Source organism: Pectinophora gossypiella, chromosome 24 (assembly GCF_024362695.1).
Source record: "Pectinophora gossypiella chromosome 24, ilPecGoss1.1, whole genome shotgun sequence".
In the NCBI taxonomy this organism is placed as follows: domain Eukaryota; kingdom Metazoa; phylum Arthropoda; class Insecta; order Lepidoptera; family Gelechiidae; genus Pectinophora; species Pectinophora gossypiella.
The window spans coordinates 3,317,611-3,336,206 of record NC_065427.1 but is presented as its reverse complement, the minus strand read 5'-3'; the positions used below and the strand labels follow the sequence as shown (position 1 = coordinate 3,336,206).

Genomic DNA, 18,596 nt, shown 5'->3' with positions numbered 1-18,596 from the left:
CACTACGTTCTGCTAATCCTGTCCTAGTTAGTAGTTAATAATTAAGTAATCCTAGTTCGTAGTTAAGTATCTTTTTAATTTTTTAAATGAATGTGTGTTAATTTAAAAAAAAAAATTTTTTCATTTTCGAAGTCCTGTCGCAACCCCTAAAAATAAAAAATAAATTCTAAAAAAAATGTCGTGTTTCTTTCTAAGCCTATATATCACTTTGCGAGGGTGCCCCTACGACATTTCAAAATTTTTTTTTTTCTGAACAAATAAGGACCACCCTAATATTTAGATATCTTAACAAAATGACGACTTACTCCTCTCTCAACTCTTCTGTTGGCAGTTGCATCCGTGACAACACTTGTGGCAGTTTGGCGAGCTGTTTGCGGAGCTTCTTGGCTGACCGCTCCTCCTTGAGCCGTCTGATGTGACGTCGGAACACCACCTAAGCAATAACATCAATATAAATACACAATAATGATGGTTACGTCCTGTACTGGGCTGGTTTTCCCTTCGCGGGTTAGAAGGCCAGACAGGCAGTCGCTTCTGTAAAAAACCGGACTTGTCAAATCTTTAGGTTAGGTAAGCGGCCCCTGTAAAGAACGGGATAATGCTAGGGAGATGAATAATGGTGGGTAGGTGACGGTGTCTACACACCATCTAATTTCAAATTATTCCTGTTATTTTCTTATCCGCCGAAAAAGATAGGGTCAGGTAATCAACGGGCATTGGAACACACTTTTTTTGGGCAGAAATCTTAGCAACCGAATAAAATTTTACTTAAATAATTAACTGTATACTTACTTGAGTGCCATCGTTTCCGAATTGCTGCACGAACTTGATCCATTCTGGGTAGTGACACAGTCTCTTGCTAGCTGCCGACCACATCTCCCTGAAATTGATAAAAATGTGTTATATTTGTTTATGGTTGGTGGTTGGTGTCTTATAGGGAAGTCAAGGAATTGGCCTTTGATAGACTGGAATGGAAATGCTACACCGACAAGAGCGTGGCTCTTAAATTGATGATGATGATGGTTCATCAGAAAATAGTTGTGCAAACATATACTTAATAAATTGGTTATACAGTGTGTGATTTGTAGTGTGATTGAATTTGGCTCACTTCTGAGCTGAAAAGCTGTAGAAAAATTTCAACCGGCGCAAGTTGTTATCACCCGATGCAAGGCTAACATGCGCATCGTGATAAAATTATCGATCGATTCAATAAATTTTGTCATAATCGATAAGTTTGATTTTTTTCCGTAACATGCGTGATGACGTGATTTTGTTCGGAATTTGACAGAACGACATGACTTATTTGGGTTCACATATTAGCACCAAACGACATAATTATATCGACAAAACGACATAATTATATCGTCAGAATCGATAAAATGACCGTGACAAAATTTTATCACGTTGCGCATGTTAGCTCTACTGAGGTACGTGCACGGCATGTCGGGAGGTAAAGAAAAAAATCAAAACTATTTATTTGCTCATAAAACATGGTACAATAAAGGTTTTACAATAAATGTGAGAGTCTCATGTTTTGCCAAACGCTAGATTGGCAAACTAAGTCAGCTTGACACTTGGGCACTCAGTACGCCAAACAGTCAATCGCGTCCTCCCGAGAGAGAGGTGTACGCGAGTATACCTCGGGCGCGCTGACTACAGTTTATCTCTAAATTTTCTTGTCAATACGGTATCGTCTTGGCGGGGGCACTCCCGTGCCCCGAGATTTTACCAGGTCAAAGATAAATTATACAATGTCATTGTAGAAATTGAAGTCAGCTTAAAACGATCGAAAGTCAATCTCATTTTGCTGATTCACTTATTTTAAAATTTCATGCATAATCACGGCAGAGATCACGGAATTCCACTTACTATGATCCTGACCACTTTCTCCTCTTCCACTGTCATCAAAAACATCATGCATGCTCGCCGGGGTAGAGTAATTCCAATTACAAATTAAGTAACAATGAGTACGATGGTTGACCGCTTTTATTGATGACGTCAATTTCCATAGAGACTGATCGTTTTGACGTTTTATAAAAATTATCTCATTTGACTAAGTTGTAAAATAGCCTATTTTAGGTGAGAACATAATCATTAATGTCTTCATTGACTTACTTGTGATCCAGAACGTGTATCCTTATCAGTTGCGTGAAAGCTTCGGTGACAAAATCTAAGGTCTCTCTCCTTATTCGTAGGGCCTCGGCGTAGTTGGCAACCTGTACAAAACAAACAAGTGTTCATATGTTGGTGCCGATTCTACGAAATGGATGAAATTAAGGCTAAAACTGGCCGTATTTTTGGAATACCTTGATTTAGATACTTGATTTTTTTACAGCTTGAAGAGGCCGTAGACATAAGTAGATGTTACTTTTAACTTGATACCTCCACGAGTTCCCGAGGAAAAGTGTCTTGACGGACGGACGACAAAGTGGTCCTATAAAGGTTCCGTTTTTCTTTTTGAAGTTCAGATCCTAAAAAAAAACAATTGAATCTCACCTTTATCCTCGCCTTAGTCTTGTCCACCATCTGAGCAAGCAGACAGAATGCCTGGTCCACATTGACATTGTCATGGCTAGATGTCTCTACTATGGGTATACACCCCTTAAACTCCTTCCTCTGAACCAGTCGTTCCGCCTCCCTCACCCCTTGTTCGCATGCCTCATCGTTCTTCGAAGTCACTAGAACTACCGGCTTCTTGAGCTTTAGAATGTTCTGGAGAATCGCTGCTAGGGTTTCGTTCTGAAATTATTAGGGTAACTTGTCAAATATTGGTCTGGAATCATAAGTAGTACGAATTTGTGATTATTAATCTAGGATCTCAAAGAGGTTTTTGTATAAATTTGGCCGATGAGATTGAACATTCTCAGGTCTTCAGAAATCATTGGATATGTAATCAAGGGTCCAACGCCTTGAATGGTTTAAAAACTCTGACAATTAGCATACTATCCCAGATCCCTTCACCAATCTGCGATGGAACATCAAAGTATAGCTACTTCACATTTCCTTTAGCCGATTCAGTGAATTGGAACGACTTTAAACTGTTACACTGCAAGACTGATTCTTCAAACAGTTTTTACTTGTTTCGAAGATATCTGTGAGCAGTCCAAAAAGTATGCTTTTAAGAAAATTCTAGAAACAAGAATCTACTATCTGCTTAGATTCCTACCATGAACCTGTCGACACTCATCTTCCCGTCCGGCATCAGCCACTGTTATCCGTCTGAACAACGTCTTAAGACGTGTCCATAACATACCTGCTTCTCCCAGGTGCGTCCGGGCACGAGGCTGACGTCATAAACGCACATGAACCCGTCGATGCTCAGCTTCCCGTCCGGCATCAGCCGCTGTTCATATTCCTTCTCAATCCCCAGCTGGTTCTTACACACGTACATCAACTTCTCGGCTGACTGGATCTTCGTCGCCACGCATCGTTTGACGTACGTCTCCGTTTTGCCGACTGAAATGATTAGTAAAGTAGCAAAAAAGGTGTTGGAATAAATATCCAAAATTAATTTCAACAAAATTAAATAAAAATACAATTAATGATGTCTATTCTGGCGCACTCAAACTTAAACTAATTTTATTTTGACATCTCTTAAACTGCCATTCTTCGCTCAATAAGTCCAAGAAAAAGGTAGGGCTACTTTTAATCCCGTCAAATTAAGTTGGTGGTTATTCAAATCGACATAGACTAACCAGCTGTTGAATAGATCGCCTTCTGAGTAAGTATTCTCATACCAGTAACTGGAAAGTGGGAGAAAGCGTCCCGAACTCGCATTTTAAGGGGAAATAGACCAATATGATCATTTTTGTATGACAGATACGTACCAGAGTCTGACAGTCAGACTGACAAAGCACCCAGTACACTTGAATATAGACTTATTAAATATGATCACTAACTTGTATTGAATTAGTTGTTCTGGTTTACCTTTGAAAGGCTGGAAGCAGGCATCATCGACGAACTCAGTCTGCTCGATGACCTCGAACCTGTACTCAGTGTCTTCATACTCCTTGTTGACGCTGCCCCAGTACAGGAAGTGGTCGTTGTTCACCACGCGCCCGCTGAAGTCCGACTGGGGAGAGAGGAAAAACACATTTATCTCAACTTGTGTCAGCAATTTGGGTTTAAAGTAACATAAACTATGTACGTCCCACTGCGAGGCACAGGCGTCCCCTCAATCAACCAACTTAGGGGGTAGTTAAGTTGAAGTTAGTTTGATTCGAGGTTACACACAAAATTTTGTATTTTTGTAATATAGCAACACCGCACTCTCTGTCTCAAAGCTCTGTCTTCTACCCTTAAGTAAGATGATCCGTGTTAAGCCGGTTCCGGTTACTACTTACCGATGTAAGTACGTAGTCGTTACTTGAGTCACGTCAGGGGCCTTTGGCGGCTCAATAATAACCTTGACACCAGTGTTGAAGTGGTCGGTCTTCCATCTCACAACCCACACGATAGAAGAAGAATCTTGAAAATCACGTGATATCAATTATCTATAACCTATACATGAATTCAAACTCATAAAGTCAAATTCAGTGGTTTGGAGACGAACTCGGGATTCGAAACTCTGACACTACAATGTAAGTCAGCCGCGCACATGCTTAATGTACTTCTTGCATCAGCACCAGAGTGTGATCTGTTTGTAAGTGAGTAAACGTATGTGTGACGTGAGCGTCTGAGGTTCTGCGTAGGTGTGCCCATACGGACAGTCTATCATGATGATGATTTTATTATTGATTATTTTGATGATTTTTGGTCGCTTTACCGCCCGTATTTGCAACCTCACACATCGCAAAGAACTCCATCTTGTTTTTTGTGTGATGAAAAACAGGAAGTAATTTACTGCGACTGTGAGATTACCCTTTAGAGCCCGCCACTTATCAACGACAATGAGCCGAGTAAATCCTATTTAAACACGCCGTCAATCTACTTAAGACTGTCACTGTACTGACAGTACATAAACAACCTATATACGTCCCACTGCTGGACACAGGCCTCCCCTCAATCAACCGGAGGGGGTATGGTATGGAGCATACTTCACCACGCTGCTCCAATGCGGGTTGGTGGAGGTGTTTTTACGGCTAATAGCCGGGACCAACGTCTTAACGTGCCGTCCGAAGCACGGAATCATCTTACTTTTTCGGACAATCAGGTGATTCAAGCCTGAAAAGTCCTTATCAAACAAAGGACAGTCTCACAAAGTGATTTCGACAATGTCCCCATCGGGAATCGAACCCGGACCTCCAGATCGTGAGCCTTACGCTCTAACCACTAGACCACGGAGGCTGTACATTACTGAGCCGTAATCACGCCCGTATACCGAGGTTACAAGTTACGACAACTCAACTTGCAGCCACAATACGGTAGTTTCCAACTAGTCAAATCAGTTTCTTTTCACTAAACGTCCAAACACGAAATTACTACGAAATTTGTATAAAAAGCACACTGTGACGTCATAGAAAAACGTGACAAAATGTCGCAATTATAATAAATGACCCGTGGTCAGTGGTTGAGCGTTGGCTCACGATCCGGAGGTCCTGGGTTCGATTCCCGGTGGAGTAGTTTGGTTAGGACATTACAGGCTGATCACCTGATTGTCCGAAAGTAAGATGATCCGTGCTTAGGAAGGCACGTTAAGGCGTTGGTCCCGGTTACTACTTACTGATGTAAGTAAGTAGTCGTTACATGAGCCATGTCAGAGGCGTCTGACGGCTCAATAGTAACCGTGACACCAGGGTTGATGATGTTGGTACTCCACCTTACAACCCGCACGATAGAAGAAGAAGTGTACAGTGTTAATGTGAACAACATACCTGACTCAACACGGAGATGTGGTCAACATTGTAGTCGTCGGCGTGCGTGCGCACGAATCTGTTGCAGAAGCACGACTTGCCCACCCCTAGCTGCCCTTTCTCCTTCTCAGTACCTGCAAAATATACATAATAATAAAGATTTTTTTTAACGTGACTTATTGTAGATTTGCCGCAGATGTCATTAACTTTGGACTTGTACTACTTGGCCGTACAAATGGGGAGCGCTGAAGGCTCTCATCCGGTACAACGTTTAAGACAGGGCTGAGGGTGCCCAGTTAGGCGCGAATCTCGGCTCAGGGTGTCGTCTGCGAGGAAAAATATTTGAAAGAATTAATCGACCCTAGAGGGTCGATAGCGATAAGCGCTGATTGACGGAAATCGTCGAGGTCGTATTGGGGTCCTGAAATGTTTGGTGTCGCGAGCTGATTGGCTGCCTCGAATAATAAAGATTCAATCACCACCACCTATCATGTTGGCCTAACAGAAGGCTCGGTGAGGCGTGGGTACTTAGTTCATCTGGCGATGGATTTACAATCAAAGAGCAAAAGTGCAGTCACTGAGCCCAGTGAATTATTTGTAAACAGTGGTGAAATGATGAACCATTAGTTGTCATAATTATAAAATTTATGTTTTTGTAGGTGTTTTGGTCTATTACAGAAACTACATGTAACCAGGAGGTCTTAAGTGCAACCAGTTAATTTATCACTTTGCAAGAAACTGATTGGACTTTTGCACCTTATTGTACAGTCATGAGCAATATCATGTACCCACTTTAGAACCCTGTCGCACTATCTTATTTGACATTTAATGAGACTTACGGGTTTATTTGTCAAAAAAGTTAATGTGACATGGTTTCAAAGTGTATACATATAAGTACTCGTGACCGTACCTCTGACTACTCTTATGTTATGTTCTTTGTCACATATTTGTATTTCTATTGTTCTGTGAGCTTCGATCTGTTTGCCAGATGGTAAAGCCCTCCTCCAACCTTTCCCACTCTTTTCTATTCATTGCTACTCTACGGCGATTTACCTTACTTTTATGATCATCAGTATAGAGATAAAAACCTACGAAAAAAAACAATATAGAATGGGTCTATCCCCACTCTATATTGGTAACATACACATACATCAACAAAATCACACCTATTTCCCACCAGGGAATGAATTGACCACATTGAAGATGTCTTTAGAGAAGGTTTAGTACGATCTACTCTAAATCGGCGTGCGTGTATGAAACGATTGATAGATGTGGAGGAAGCAAGAGAAGTAGATTGGATCGAACAAATGGAATTCTATGTACAGTCATGAGCAATATCATGTACCCACTTTAGAACCCTGTCACACTATCTTATTTCACATTTAATGAGTCTTATGGTTTAATTTGTCAGAAAAGTTAATGTGACATGGTTGCAAAGTGTATACATATCAGTACTCGTGACATACCTACCTATGTTTATGTTGGTAACCTTAGAAAATAATATTAAATATTAGTACTAAAACCACCAAACCAAATCTATTAATAAACTGGAATTAAATGCACCTTTCGAACATACATCTGCTATAAAAACATCTGTCAGTTCAGGTAAGCATCATAATAGACATTTAACAAGTTGATTGGAATGTGTGAGTTGCTTTTTAAAGAACTGGTTATGATGTAGGTATTTCATCCAACTGAATGAGCCTATGAACACTACACTATTATAGCAATTAACATCTACTAGCAATATTCTGCTATTATGTTATTTATGAGTAGATAGATATCAGTTGCAAATTAGTAACAGTATCTAAACCTACTTCTCTTTTAAAAAATTGTGCAGTTGCTTAGTAGATTTGAGGGAATATATCTGATTAATTATATATCTTTGTATGAAGTGAATCATATAATAGTTATAAAAATGAAGTTCTATCTTCACTTAAGATGTTTATTTGATCATCTATTAGTGGGGGCTTAAGGTAATGTAACTATGTTATGTATGATAATTATACTATTATAATACCTTAGTATTTCCTGCTTGTTGAATTATATTGTTTTATACTGTGACTGTATATTCAATAGATACTGATATATTAGAATATAATCATCAATAATCATCATTAACTTAAGGGCCACTCTCTTGTCAGTGCACATAGCATTCTCTAGATTTCTTAACGCTTCTTCTGTTCAGACATAATACTTTTTTGAAATGCAGTACAATGTAAAAGGTAACTAAGTAGTTTATTTTTGATAATGACATAATAATAACTCCTTTAAATTAGGTGGTTACCAATCAACTACCTAACATAAACAGCCTGTATACATGCCACTGCTGGGCACAAGCCTCCCCTTAATCAAATCAAATATACTTTATTGCACAGAACAACACTACACAATCAATACTAAAACAATCCCTAATCAACAATAATACTTAATCAATCGGAGGTAATAATAAATTACCTATTTTATTATAATTATTAATAAGGTTTATAGTCATAAGACTCCTCCTCCTCCTTCCTTCTCCTTCTGGGGTTTTGGATACTTTGATAATACACATCTACTAATTTTTACATTAATCTCTATAGGTACTCTTTAATCAATAGTACAAACACAGTTAAACTAACATATATACTTGAAAAGACTTAAAACAGTTTCACTATACAGTTCCTATCAATAACATTGATTGGCCTTATAGTCTGTCCCATTATCAGCTTTCTAAACACCCCTAGTGCAGGAAATGGTACAGATAACAAAATTATACAACAATAGAACACCCTATTGACAATTTGAAATGCTGAATGTAATGGTTTCCTCCCATTCACTAACTGTCTATTATTCTTTATAACAATTTCATGTTTGGGATCAGTGCATTTAAGCCTAATTTCAGAATAGATAATGTTCTTGCAATGTTCTTTATTATTTTTATACCTATTTCCGCATAATTCATAAAATGCATAGATAGACGATAGGTAGAAAAAAAATATGCAAGAAAAAGAAACTTAATTTCTGGATTAAATCTGGATTAAAAAAAAACACTAATTATTACAAGGTATTATTGCCTAATTCATTTATTTTTATTCAATAAGTTTGTTAAAGAGTTTATAGATAACTTAGAAACTTATGTGATAACATAGTTATCTATAAACTTATGCAAACTTATTGAAGTTTGTTAAAGAGTTTATAGATAACTTAGAAACTTATGTGATAACATAGTTATCTATAAACTCTTAACAAACTTATTGAATAAAAATAAATGAATTAGGCAATAATACCTTGTAATAATTAGTGTTTTTTTTTAATCCAGAATTAATCCATAATTGATTTAATCCAGAAATTAAGTTTCTTTTTCTTGCATATTTTTTTTCTGCTTCTTGTAATCCTAAATGGGGATTTGGGCCATAACCTGCCATAATGGTCCAGTGAGTAAGGATGCCAGAGCCATGTTAAAAAGCTTATGCACTCCGTTGACAATTAAAACAGATTTATGTTATAATTAAGGTTGAGAGTCCCAGATGGCTTTTAAAATCCAAATTCCTTCATTTAAATATTGCATTATGAAATGGCCCTTATGCATTAAGAACATAGTGTAGTCAAAGATAGCTTACATTTGGAATAACTCTCATTATTACTTTCAAAACACTATTATCAGACTTACATCTGTGTATGCAAATTACTATCATAAAACAGGATATGGCTATAACTGTTATTACACTTATGCTTTCCTTTCTTTAAAATGAAAAGTATAAATATATTGAATGTGAAGAGCTGTAAATTCTATTCGGATAGCTCAAGGGTTTTCTTCTGAAAAATTCAGAAGAGTAATAAAGAGACTTACCAGACAATCCGACAATAGAAACCGTGATCAGCTTCCCTCCGGTGTTCTCAGATTTTTTGGCCATCTTACACTCTTCACTCGAAAGGGATACAGTAGAGGAAGACCGAAACACTTAAGTCGCACATCACAACACTAAATACCGGGAACACTACCTAACAAACTGTAACATATACGTGAGATGTGGGAGTCTAGTACCAATGAAGTATCCTTGTTAAAGACTGTATTCATACCAAATATGTTTATAAACGAAATAATCAGTGAAACTGTTGAATAGTGGTCAGTGCTGTCGTCTGTAAATAGAGCTAGCCAACACAAAGTCGTGAAAACTAACGCGAAAATCTCAAAACGCAAAGCTGACCAGATGTGCCGACACACAAACGCCCCAGCAATCTACAAGCTTCTAAACGCTAAGAAACCTCTCCCCAATCGTTACTGCAATAGAATTGACGAGTATTATGATAGAATACACAATCAAATTGGATTATAAAACCATAATTTATTGTATTTGCCTCAAGAGCCCTGTACTTTGACACATCAAATTAGAAGAGCGACCACCCCGGATACCGCGATGAAATCTCGTCAATTAATATCTCACAATCTCACGTACATATTGTATTTTGATCCGATGCCTTATTTTACATTTTATAACACAAAAAAGAGATTATTTTATGAAGAAAACGCAATAATTCTTGACACAACTCGTTTGCTTTGTACTAAACTGTGTTGCTATTGGTAAATAAAAGTTGGGGTTGATATTGCTGTGACTCTATATTTGTCGAGCCGAGCGGACTGATCCGTCCGGAGGTGTTTTTTGAAATCTGTGAATTCGGGTACCGCCGGAAGACCGTGTAACCCATCTTGCTTTGTGGAATTCATAAGGGTTCCTGTCAACCCCCTATGATTGTTCCAAGAAATCGTGAATAGAATTTAGAGAAGTAACTTATGTTAACAAATACTAATCAATTAATCTCTAAGTAGCAAGTAGCAATCAGATATTTCATTCCAGTAATATTTTTTGATGCCTGGATTTTATATTTAAACTTGGGATTTAAAATTTAAAATCCTGGGATTATCGGGATCCCGGGATTGCCGCAGTGGCGAACAAATGAAGTTTTTTTAATGACTTCTACGTTCAATCTACCTGTGCTATAAACTGACAATTGTTAATACCTTCAGTTTAGCCACAGACATTTAATACTACGAGTAGGTATGTAAGTCTACATGTAAACTTGTTTATCTAAGCTGAACACTATGGGCTGACAAACCCCTTTAAAAAACAGGGTAAACACTAAAATTGTTAATATTTAGTGAACCATGTTACTGTTATATTATTATCATTGCCAAACAAATTGATACATAAATATTAAAAAAAATCCTGATAGTCCCGGGATCCCAGAATGAGTACTGGGATCGCGCATCTCGGGATTCGGGATCCCGGTATTGATATCTTTAGTAGTAACCCATAAAACGTCACCAATGACTTCAAGGCAAGCTTCAAGAATGTATTCACCGCCCATCTAGCGTAACCTTTAGTATTAAGGCCCTCGGTGAGCTGCTGATTCTTCTATGTCCCTACAGATACAGACGCACCATGTGTTGAAGAAAAAACTGTTGATGGAGGATAGTTCCATCGTTGCCTTTCAGGATTATTTTATTACTAGAATATAATTTTTTTCTCATTCCCTCCCATACATAACCTTCCCCATATTGTGCATGCTCTAGTCTTCCTGATGGAGAGGTGTAATCACAAGGACCAATTATCGTGTAATCACGATACGATATCCATTAACTTTGATAATAACAATAACTTTTCCTTGGTTTACTAAACATGTATCCGAATATTCCGCATATGATTTTTCTCACAAATTTTTCAAATTGCAACACTGACTTTGACAGCACCATTACGAAAACACAAGCGCATAAATGTCTCCCCGCGATATTTTCGTGAGAAATGACTTCTACAAATGAAGGAAAAGACGTGAAAAGTAATTTAACAAGTGGCCCAAAAGGCAAATCATATTATATTGAACTTTACAAGGTAAGTTTTATTCTTATTATCTCGTAGATCTTCGAGCATAGTACGACGCCGTTTTGGTCGTGAAGTTCTATACGTCCGCCATATTTGTCTTCTATGAAGTCTTGTTTTCGAATACTTCAGTATATTTCGCCTACCTACGTTAGAAAAATGTTCACAAAATAATTAGCTCACATAAAGGATCGAAAATAATACCATAATCAGTCGCCTTACGTTTTATTCCGTGTTTCATATTGGGATTATTTGCACTGGATGAACCCATAATTTATTTGTAATTATTTGGATAACGTAGATAGTTTATTGGTGTTTATCTATTTAAGTATTTCTATCGATGAATTAGGAAGTTATTTCAAATCAGTTGTGCTCCGATGTGTGTGAAATATAGCCAAAATTTGTGAAGTCATCAGACATTGTATGTAGTAGGTACAATAATTTGATGACAGCCATATAATAACATCACAGAGTCACGTAGGGCATTCGGCTTGAAGACAGTGTTTATTTTTGATCACCTATTTATGGATCTCTTATTTACCCATGTCTCTGCAGGTTTGTACTTACATATCACTATAACTAGGTATAGTTATACTAATGTGGATGTATGTATAGGTATTTTGTGATGTGCCAAATGTTAGTATTTTTTGCTTAGGTTACATTGCAAACATGTAACTTTATGAAGCTACATTGACACTGTAGCTGTGACATACATTTTAAAATAGACACATGGTCCCCACATTTCATGCCTTGAAATATTAATTACGATTTTGATTGTGTTTGTTTGTCAGATGTCCTTCTGTGCTTTAGATATTAAGTTTAGTCTGAAATTAGGTATGAACTTATATATTAAAAATATACCATTGATGAATAGTTTTTTTGATGAAGTCGGAACATTCAAACATACATACATACATAAACTCACGCCCGTAATCCCTAATGGGGTGGGCAGAGCCACAAGTAATCAAAGACAACTTGCAGCCACTGTTGATACATTCAAATTCCTCTTATAATAGCATCTTGCAAAGGGGACAATAATATAACCTGAATATAACACCAAATTATTATCATGTTTTTCCTTGCCGCTTTGTGCCGGCCATATTTTTCTTTATTTCATGATGCTGACAGAATTCTTATAACACAAAAGCAATTAAAATTAATCAAGAATTGAATTGAAATTGCAATCCTTATTGGTTAATTATAGTCTGCCATCCTTATGTATGACTCAATTTATCATCTGTATGATAAGCAGCCGACTGCTTTCCTGATATTTTTGCATTTACGGTAATGATATTGATTTCCGATCTTAAAGAAGCACCCGGCAGAGAAACATGCTTGTCTTCTTACTTATGATAGAGTTTCATGTGTGTGGGTTTATCCATCTTTGGCTATAGAAAGATGTGTTTCATAAAATTACTTCAAGTACTTAATGAGTTATTTTAAGTGCAGATAGGCTGCTGGCTGGGATACAATAGAGTTGTACAGTAATCTTATCATAATAATCATATTAAACATACCATAAGTATGAATGTTATGATAGAAAGTACCTGTAATTAATTACACTTTATGTTGATAACATAACAAGTTCACTGCCATGTTCCCAATTGGGATAGTCATAGGTACAATAAAGTGCAAAAGTCCAATCAGTTTCTTGCAAAGTAATTAACTTAAGACCTCCTGGTGCCAGTCCTTTCTGTAATAGACCAAAAACATCTACAAAAACAATTTTATAATTTTGACAACTAATGGTTCATGATTTAACTACTGTTTATAAATTATTTGCTGGGCTTAGTGACTGCACTTTTGCTCTTCGATTGTACATTCATACTTGTAATAATAATACATATTGTGATTGTTTGTAGTAATTTGATTTTAATGGCAAATAGATAAATCTATTTTTTTATTTACTTATTTATTGAGGATATCCAACAGGTAATTAACAAAGAAAGATTGTAGTGAGTACCAACCCATATACTATTATAAACGATTGTTATTATAAACAGGAACAGACTCCGTGGTCTAGTGGTTAGAGCGGTAGGCTCACGATCTGGAGGTCCGGGTTCGATTCCCGATGGGGACATTGTCGAAATCACTTTGTGAGACTGTCCTTTGTTTGGTAAGGACTTTTCAGGCTTGAATCACCTGATTGTCCGAAAAAGTAAGATGATTCTGTGCTTCGGAGGGCACGTTAAGCCGTTGGTCCCGGCTATTAACCGTAAAAACACCTCCACCAACCCGCATTGGAGCTGCATGGTGGAGTATGCTCCGTACTCCCTCCGGTTGATTGAGGGGAGGCCTGTGCCCAGCAGTGGGACGTATATAGGCCATTTATGTTATTATAAGCAGGCACACAATAAAGTTGGTTTATGTGATCAAAATAAATGATATTTTTTTATGCTAAATACATTCTATTCTATAGACAATAAAAGCTTACTAACATTTCTATGGAATTAGTAAAGAAATACCACTTAATTGTACCAATTAATTATAATACTAATGTATTTTTAATGTGATTCAAGTGCAATAAAGAGTTTTTATATTGTATTGTATTGTATCGTAAAGAAATACACAAGTGTGATGTCGCCAAAAATGAATTAAATTCTTAATTATTATTATTATTATTATTAACAATTAGATTTATTTTTGGTCTTCTAAGACTGGCTTTTATTTCAAGAATAGCATTTTTCTATTAACCAGTTATTAAGCCTATTGTCTCCATATACTTGAAAACTTCTCATGTACATACTTATACTGCCTATATACATCCCACTGTTGGGAACAGGCCTCCCAATCAACCGGAGCGGAGGGGGTATGGAACATACTCCACCATGCTGCTCCACTGTGGGTTGGTGGAGGTGTTTTAACGGTTAATCAGGACCAAATTCTCTGTAAAACATTATTTATTTATTGATTACCTAGCTATATTACGTTCCTACTGTATTACTTCTTGTTTTTGGTTAAAACAAAATCATTATTATCATAAAACTCGGTATGTGTAAGGAAATGTTGTTAGCAAGTTCTCATATAGCTATACTTCAGCAGTTTTTAAACAATTGAATGTTCATTCATATTGTTATGAAACTGTCGCAGAAGACATACATAACATCCTTATGGAAAAAACATGTTATACATAAACTCTCGCTTGTAGCTCAACGCGTAAGACAGACTTATAAAAAGAAGTAACTTGTGGTTTTTGTATAGTTAGGTATAATTTCCACTTAGTCAAATCAGCTACATTTTACTAAACGCCAAAGCAAGAAATTAATATGGAATTATTAAAGATACGTGATAAAGTGATAAATTATCGTAGTTATTGTTGCGTTTTTCTTAATTATAATAAATAAATTCAACAGAAAAAAGCGGCCAAGTGCGAGTCGGACTCGCCCATGAAGGGTTCCGTAACAGCAAGTAACATAATATAAAAGTTTTTTTCGTTCCTATATATAGTAAATTACGGTTTACGATTTATGATGTATTAAAAAAAACTACTTACTAGATCTGGTTCAAACCAATTTTCGTTATTCAGTTTAGAAAAAAATATATTAGAAACCTCAATACCATTTTGAAAAACCTATCCATAGATACCCCATACATATGGGTTTGATGAAAAAAATTTTTTTGAGTTTCAGTTCTATGTTATATTCTAGGACCCCCAAAATTTGTTTTTTTCTATCATTGCGTAAAAATCTTAATGCGGTTCACAGAATACACACACATATTCATCTTTTTTTGGGGTTATGTATACGTTTTTACAATAAAATACCAGATAATAATTTAAATTTCTCAGAGAATAAATTTAAAGCTCACGTGAAGCTTACTTTATGTAAAAAAGCCTATTATAAGATTAATGATTACCTAAATGATAAAAATGTCTGGTATTGAATGTGTTCCTCTAGTTATTAAATAACTTGTAATGTACCCTCATTGATTTAAAAGATGTGTTGCTGTTGCAGTTTCTTGTCATTTCTTCTCCTCAGCCATAACACCTTGCGAAATGACGTAAATTCAAAAATGTTACATTGTCTAAATAAATGATTCTGATTCTGATTCTTATCAAGTTAGAACAGTATAGCTATTATAGTTTCGGAGAAAAGTGGCTGTGACATACGGACGGACGGACGGACGGACATGACGAATCTTTAAGGGTTCCGTTTTTTGCCATTAAGCTACGGAACCCTAAAAAGGAGATTATTAGGTTTCAGAATTGTACTAATTGAGTAATTAACATTAGAAGTTTTATTTTGATTTAAGATATTGTCCAATTTTATTTTTTTAATTAGATAGTTCAGTTTGAGTTCTGCGAAGTGGCTTGAACTTGTAGTATTAACTTATTTGTTATCCAAAGCTACATAATAACAATATAGACAAACAATTCTAAAGAACAAAATAAAACTTCGGCACCATTTCATCTGCCTCTCGGCATAAGTCGGTATTTTACCGCAGAATCGGCAGAATATTCTGCTAAGTTAAATATGTTCAACAATAGTTTATATTATCGCAACGACTATGAGTCAGCAAAGATGTACGTATAGATTTATGTTGAAGACTGTCATTTGTTAGTCTTGGGATGGTAGTAAAGAATGAATAGAACGCGTTGAACTGCGTACCACGAAATTGTAGAAACCGAATAACGGATTATGTCTCGCCACATCGGACAAGCCAAGCAATGTGGGCAGCCCAAAGAGGTAACCTTATAACGCGCGCGACGAGACTTTTTAACTAATAGCGTAACACATATCATAGCATCCCCGATAGGATAGGCAGAGGTGTATAGTATATACACCCATTCCTCGCCAGTTAGCTTGGGGTAAGCAGAGACTATGGATTTCCATTTGTTTCGATCCTGACACACTTCTCTTGTTTCCTCCATTCATCAATCGTTACATACACGCACGCCGGTTCAGTGTAGATCGTACTGAACCTTTTCTAAGGACATCTCCAATTTGGTCAATGTACGTGCTTCTAGCGCCCAAAATTTAGGTGGTAGGTAGCTGTGTTTTAAGTTCCATGTAATAGGGGGGGAGAGCCTATTGTCACCAGACTCACAGACCATGGACACTCATGAGCAATATAATGTACCCACTTTAAGACTCTGTCGCACTAACATATTTACATTTAGTGAGACTTACAGTTCAATTTGTCAAAAAAGTTAATGTGACATGGTACCAAAGTGTATACATATTAATGCTCGTGACCGGACATCGATCACCTATACGTGTTGAATCAACTCGATAACCTGTAACATGTTTGTATGTGTACCCATAAGATGCAGAGATATAGAACTTGCTAGCATATTATAGCAGTGTTTTTATATAAGAATGTTGTCCCCACAGTCCCTAGATGCATCGCTGAACGCAGCGGGCTCGCTCAGCGAGCGGACAGCGCCGCTGTGCTCGGCGTGGCGCCGCGTGCACACCCTCTGCCTGCATTCCGCGCCGTCCACGCACCCACACCTGCTTGCTTGGATACAACGGCACACTGCACGGACTATCCTGCAGGTATTTATTCTATTTTATCCATTTATTGACACGCTCACCTAAGAGCTTTAGAGAGTTAGAGATATAAGCGGTGCGTCCTGGTACAAAAGGAATTCCGAAATTCATTAATACCTGGAAATGCCTACTATTAAAGAGGAAGTTGTAAGCTACAGTATAAAATATAAGGAAAGACTTGAAATCCACACCAACAAACTAGCTAGAGATCTGCTACAGCTGTATCACTTGAGACGTCTGAAAAGATGGAATATACTTTCCTTGGATGAGAAACTAAAAAAAATAAAATATATAATATCAAATTCCGGTAAAACATAACCTTGAGGATAGCAGTTACTGGACTGCACCTCTAAATAAATAAATACAACCACAAACTATCTGATAAAGACTTTCAAGTCCCTGACATGGCTTATACACATACATACATATACTGCATTAGCTGTCCGCCCGCGACTTTATCCAAGTCACGATTCTAACTCTAAAAATGACAAAGTTTCATACAAACTTTCAACCACTTTTTTATCCCCTTGGATTCCGCAAAATCCCGTCTTAGTGAGCACCAACATCCTAGAAGGACCCCCTTGAAATATCTGAGACTTTCAATCAGAAAAGAAGAAGAGTTTTTTTTTCAGTGCGAGGTAGATTAATACTAACTCCAGACTTTACACCAACAGACGGAATGGCAGTCACCAAATAGCAAAGATGAGCATGCGAAGCTCACCGAAGCGATCGACGCGTTCATCTCGGAGGGCCAGGCGGCCATCGCCAGCAGAGATGGCGCCAGTCCACCGTGGGAGGGCCAGCTGCTGCAGCGGGCGGAGTGGTTCAAGTCCACGCTGTCAAATCCGTGGGGACACCCTGTGCTCAGGGTGTTGCTCGACCCGAGGGGTCAGCGCCCTACTACTGAAGAGAGTAAGTGCTTCTAGCTGGAACACAGGTATTCCTGGCATTAATTTCAATCTGGATAAAAAATTGACGACAATTTTTCTTTGTGTTTGTTTAACGCGCCGTCCGAAGCACAGGTCATCTTTCGTACTATCAGCCTGCAATGTTCTAACTAGGGATGATAAAGTTATTTTTTGTGATATGTCACCACCGGGATTCATGCTTGGGATGTCCGGATCACGAGCCCAACGCTCGACCATTGGACCACGGAGCTACAACACGTTCGTGAATAAATTTTCAATGGAATATCTTTTGTTTGCAGTACTAGAATGGTTGAAGGAAGAGCGTGGCGTGGTGTTCTGCGCGCGGCTACGTCAGCTGGCGTTGTCCAAGTGCGACGACCTGGCGCTGACGCTGCTCACGGCCGTCATGGACCGCGTGCGCGCCGCGCGACCACACGTGCCCGACCACAACATACAAGAGAATGAAGGTGAGCGAGACATACTATGTGACGTTCTCTGTCATTATAGGTAGCGAGCGTCCGTCCGTAAGCAGTAGGCTTTTTAAGG

The 18,596-nt window shown here is 37.7% G+C and overlaps 2 protein-coding genes across 5 annotated transcripts in view; one reads left to right on the top strand and one right to left on the bottom strand.

Moving 5' to 3' along the window:
- Positions 1-10,343, bottom strand: part of LOC126377809 (rho GTPase-activating protein 190) — a 42,832-nt gene extending 32,489 nt beyond the window's left edge. For 2 of the 4 annotated variants that reach the window (XM_050025673.1, XM_050025676.1), the window contains exons 1-9: positions 10,220-10,337; positions 9,625-9,784; positions 5,814-5,926; positions 3,928-4,072; positions 3,254-3,456; positions 2,497-2,739; positions 2,116-2,216; positions 793-880; positions 306-433 (exon numbers count right to left, since the gene is read on the bottom strand). In XM_050025673.1, the coding sequence (XP_049881630.1) occupies positions 306-433; positions 793-880; positions 2,116-2,216; positions 2,497-2,739; positions 3,254-3,456; positions 3,928-4,072; positions 5,814-5,926; positions 9,625-9,688 (1,085 nt within the window). In that variant the 5' untranslated portion in view covers positions 9,689-9,784; positions 10,220-10,337. Of the gene's footprint in view, positions 1-305; positions 434-792; positions 881-2,115; positions 2,217-2,496; positions 2,740-3,253; positions 3,457-3,927; positions 4,073-5,813; positions 5,927-9,624; positions 9,785-10,219 lie in introns of all 4 variants that reach the window. The other 2 variants (XM_050025674.1, XM_050025675.1) reach the window with 2 other exon arrangements.
- Positions 10,344-11,525: 1,182 nt separating this feature from the next.
- The window catches only part of LOC126377793 (uncharacterized), a 33,879-nt gene continuing 26,808 nt past the window's right edge, over positions 11,526-18,596 (top strand). The window contains exons 1-4 of the mRNA XM_050025626.1: positions 11,526-11,662; positions 16,984-17,148; positions 17,817-18,054; positions 18,350-18,517. Coding sequence (XP_049881583.1) covers positions 11,576-11,662; positions 16,984-17,148; positions 17,817-18,054; positions 18,350-18,517 — 658 coding nt within the window. The 5' untranslated portion in view covers positions 11,526-11,575. The remainder of the gene's footprint in view (positions 11,663-16,983; positions 17,149-17,816; positions 18,055-18,349; positions 18,518-18,596) is intronic.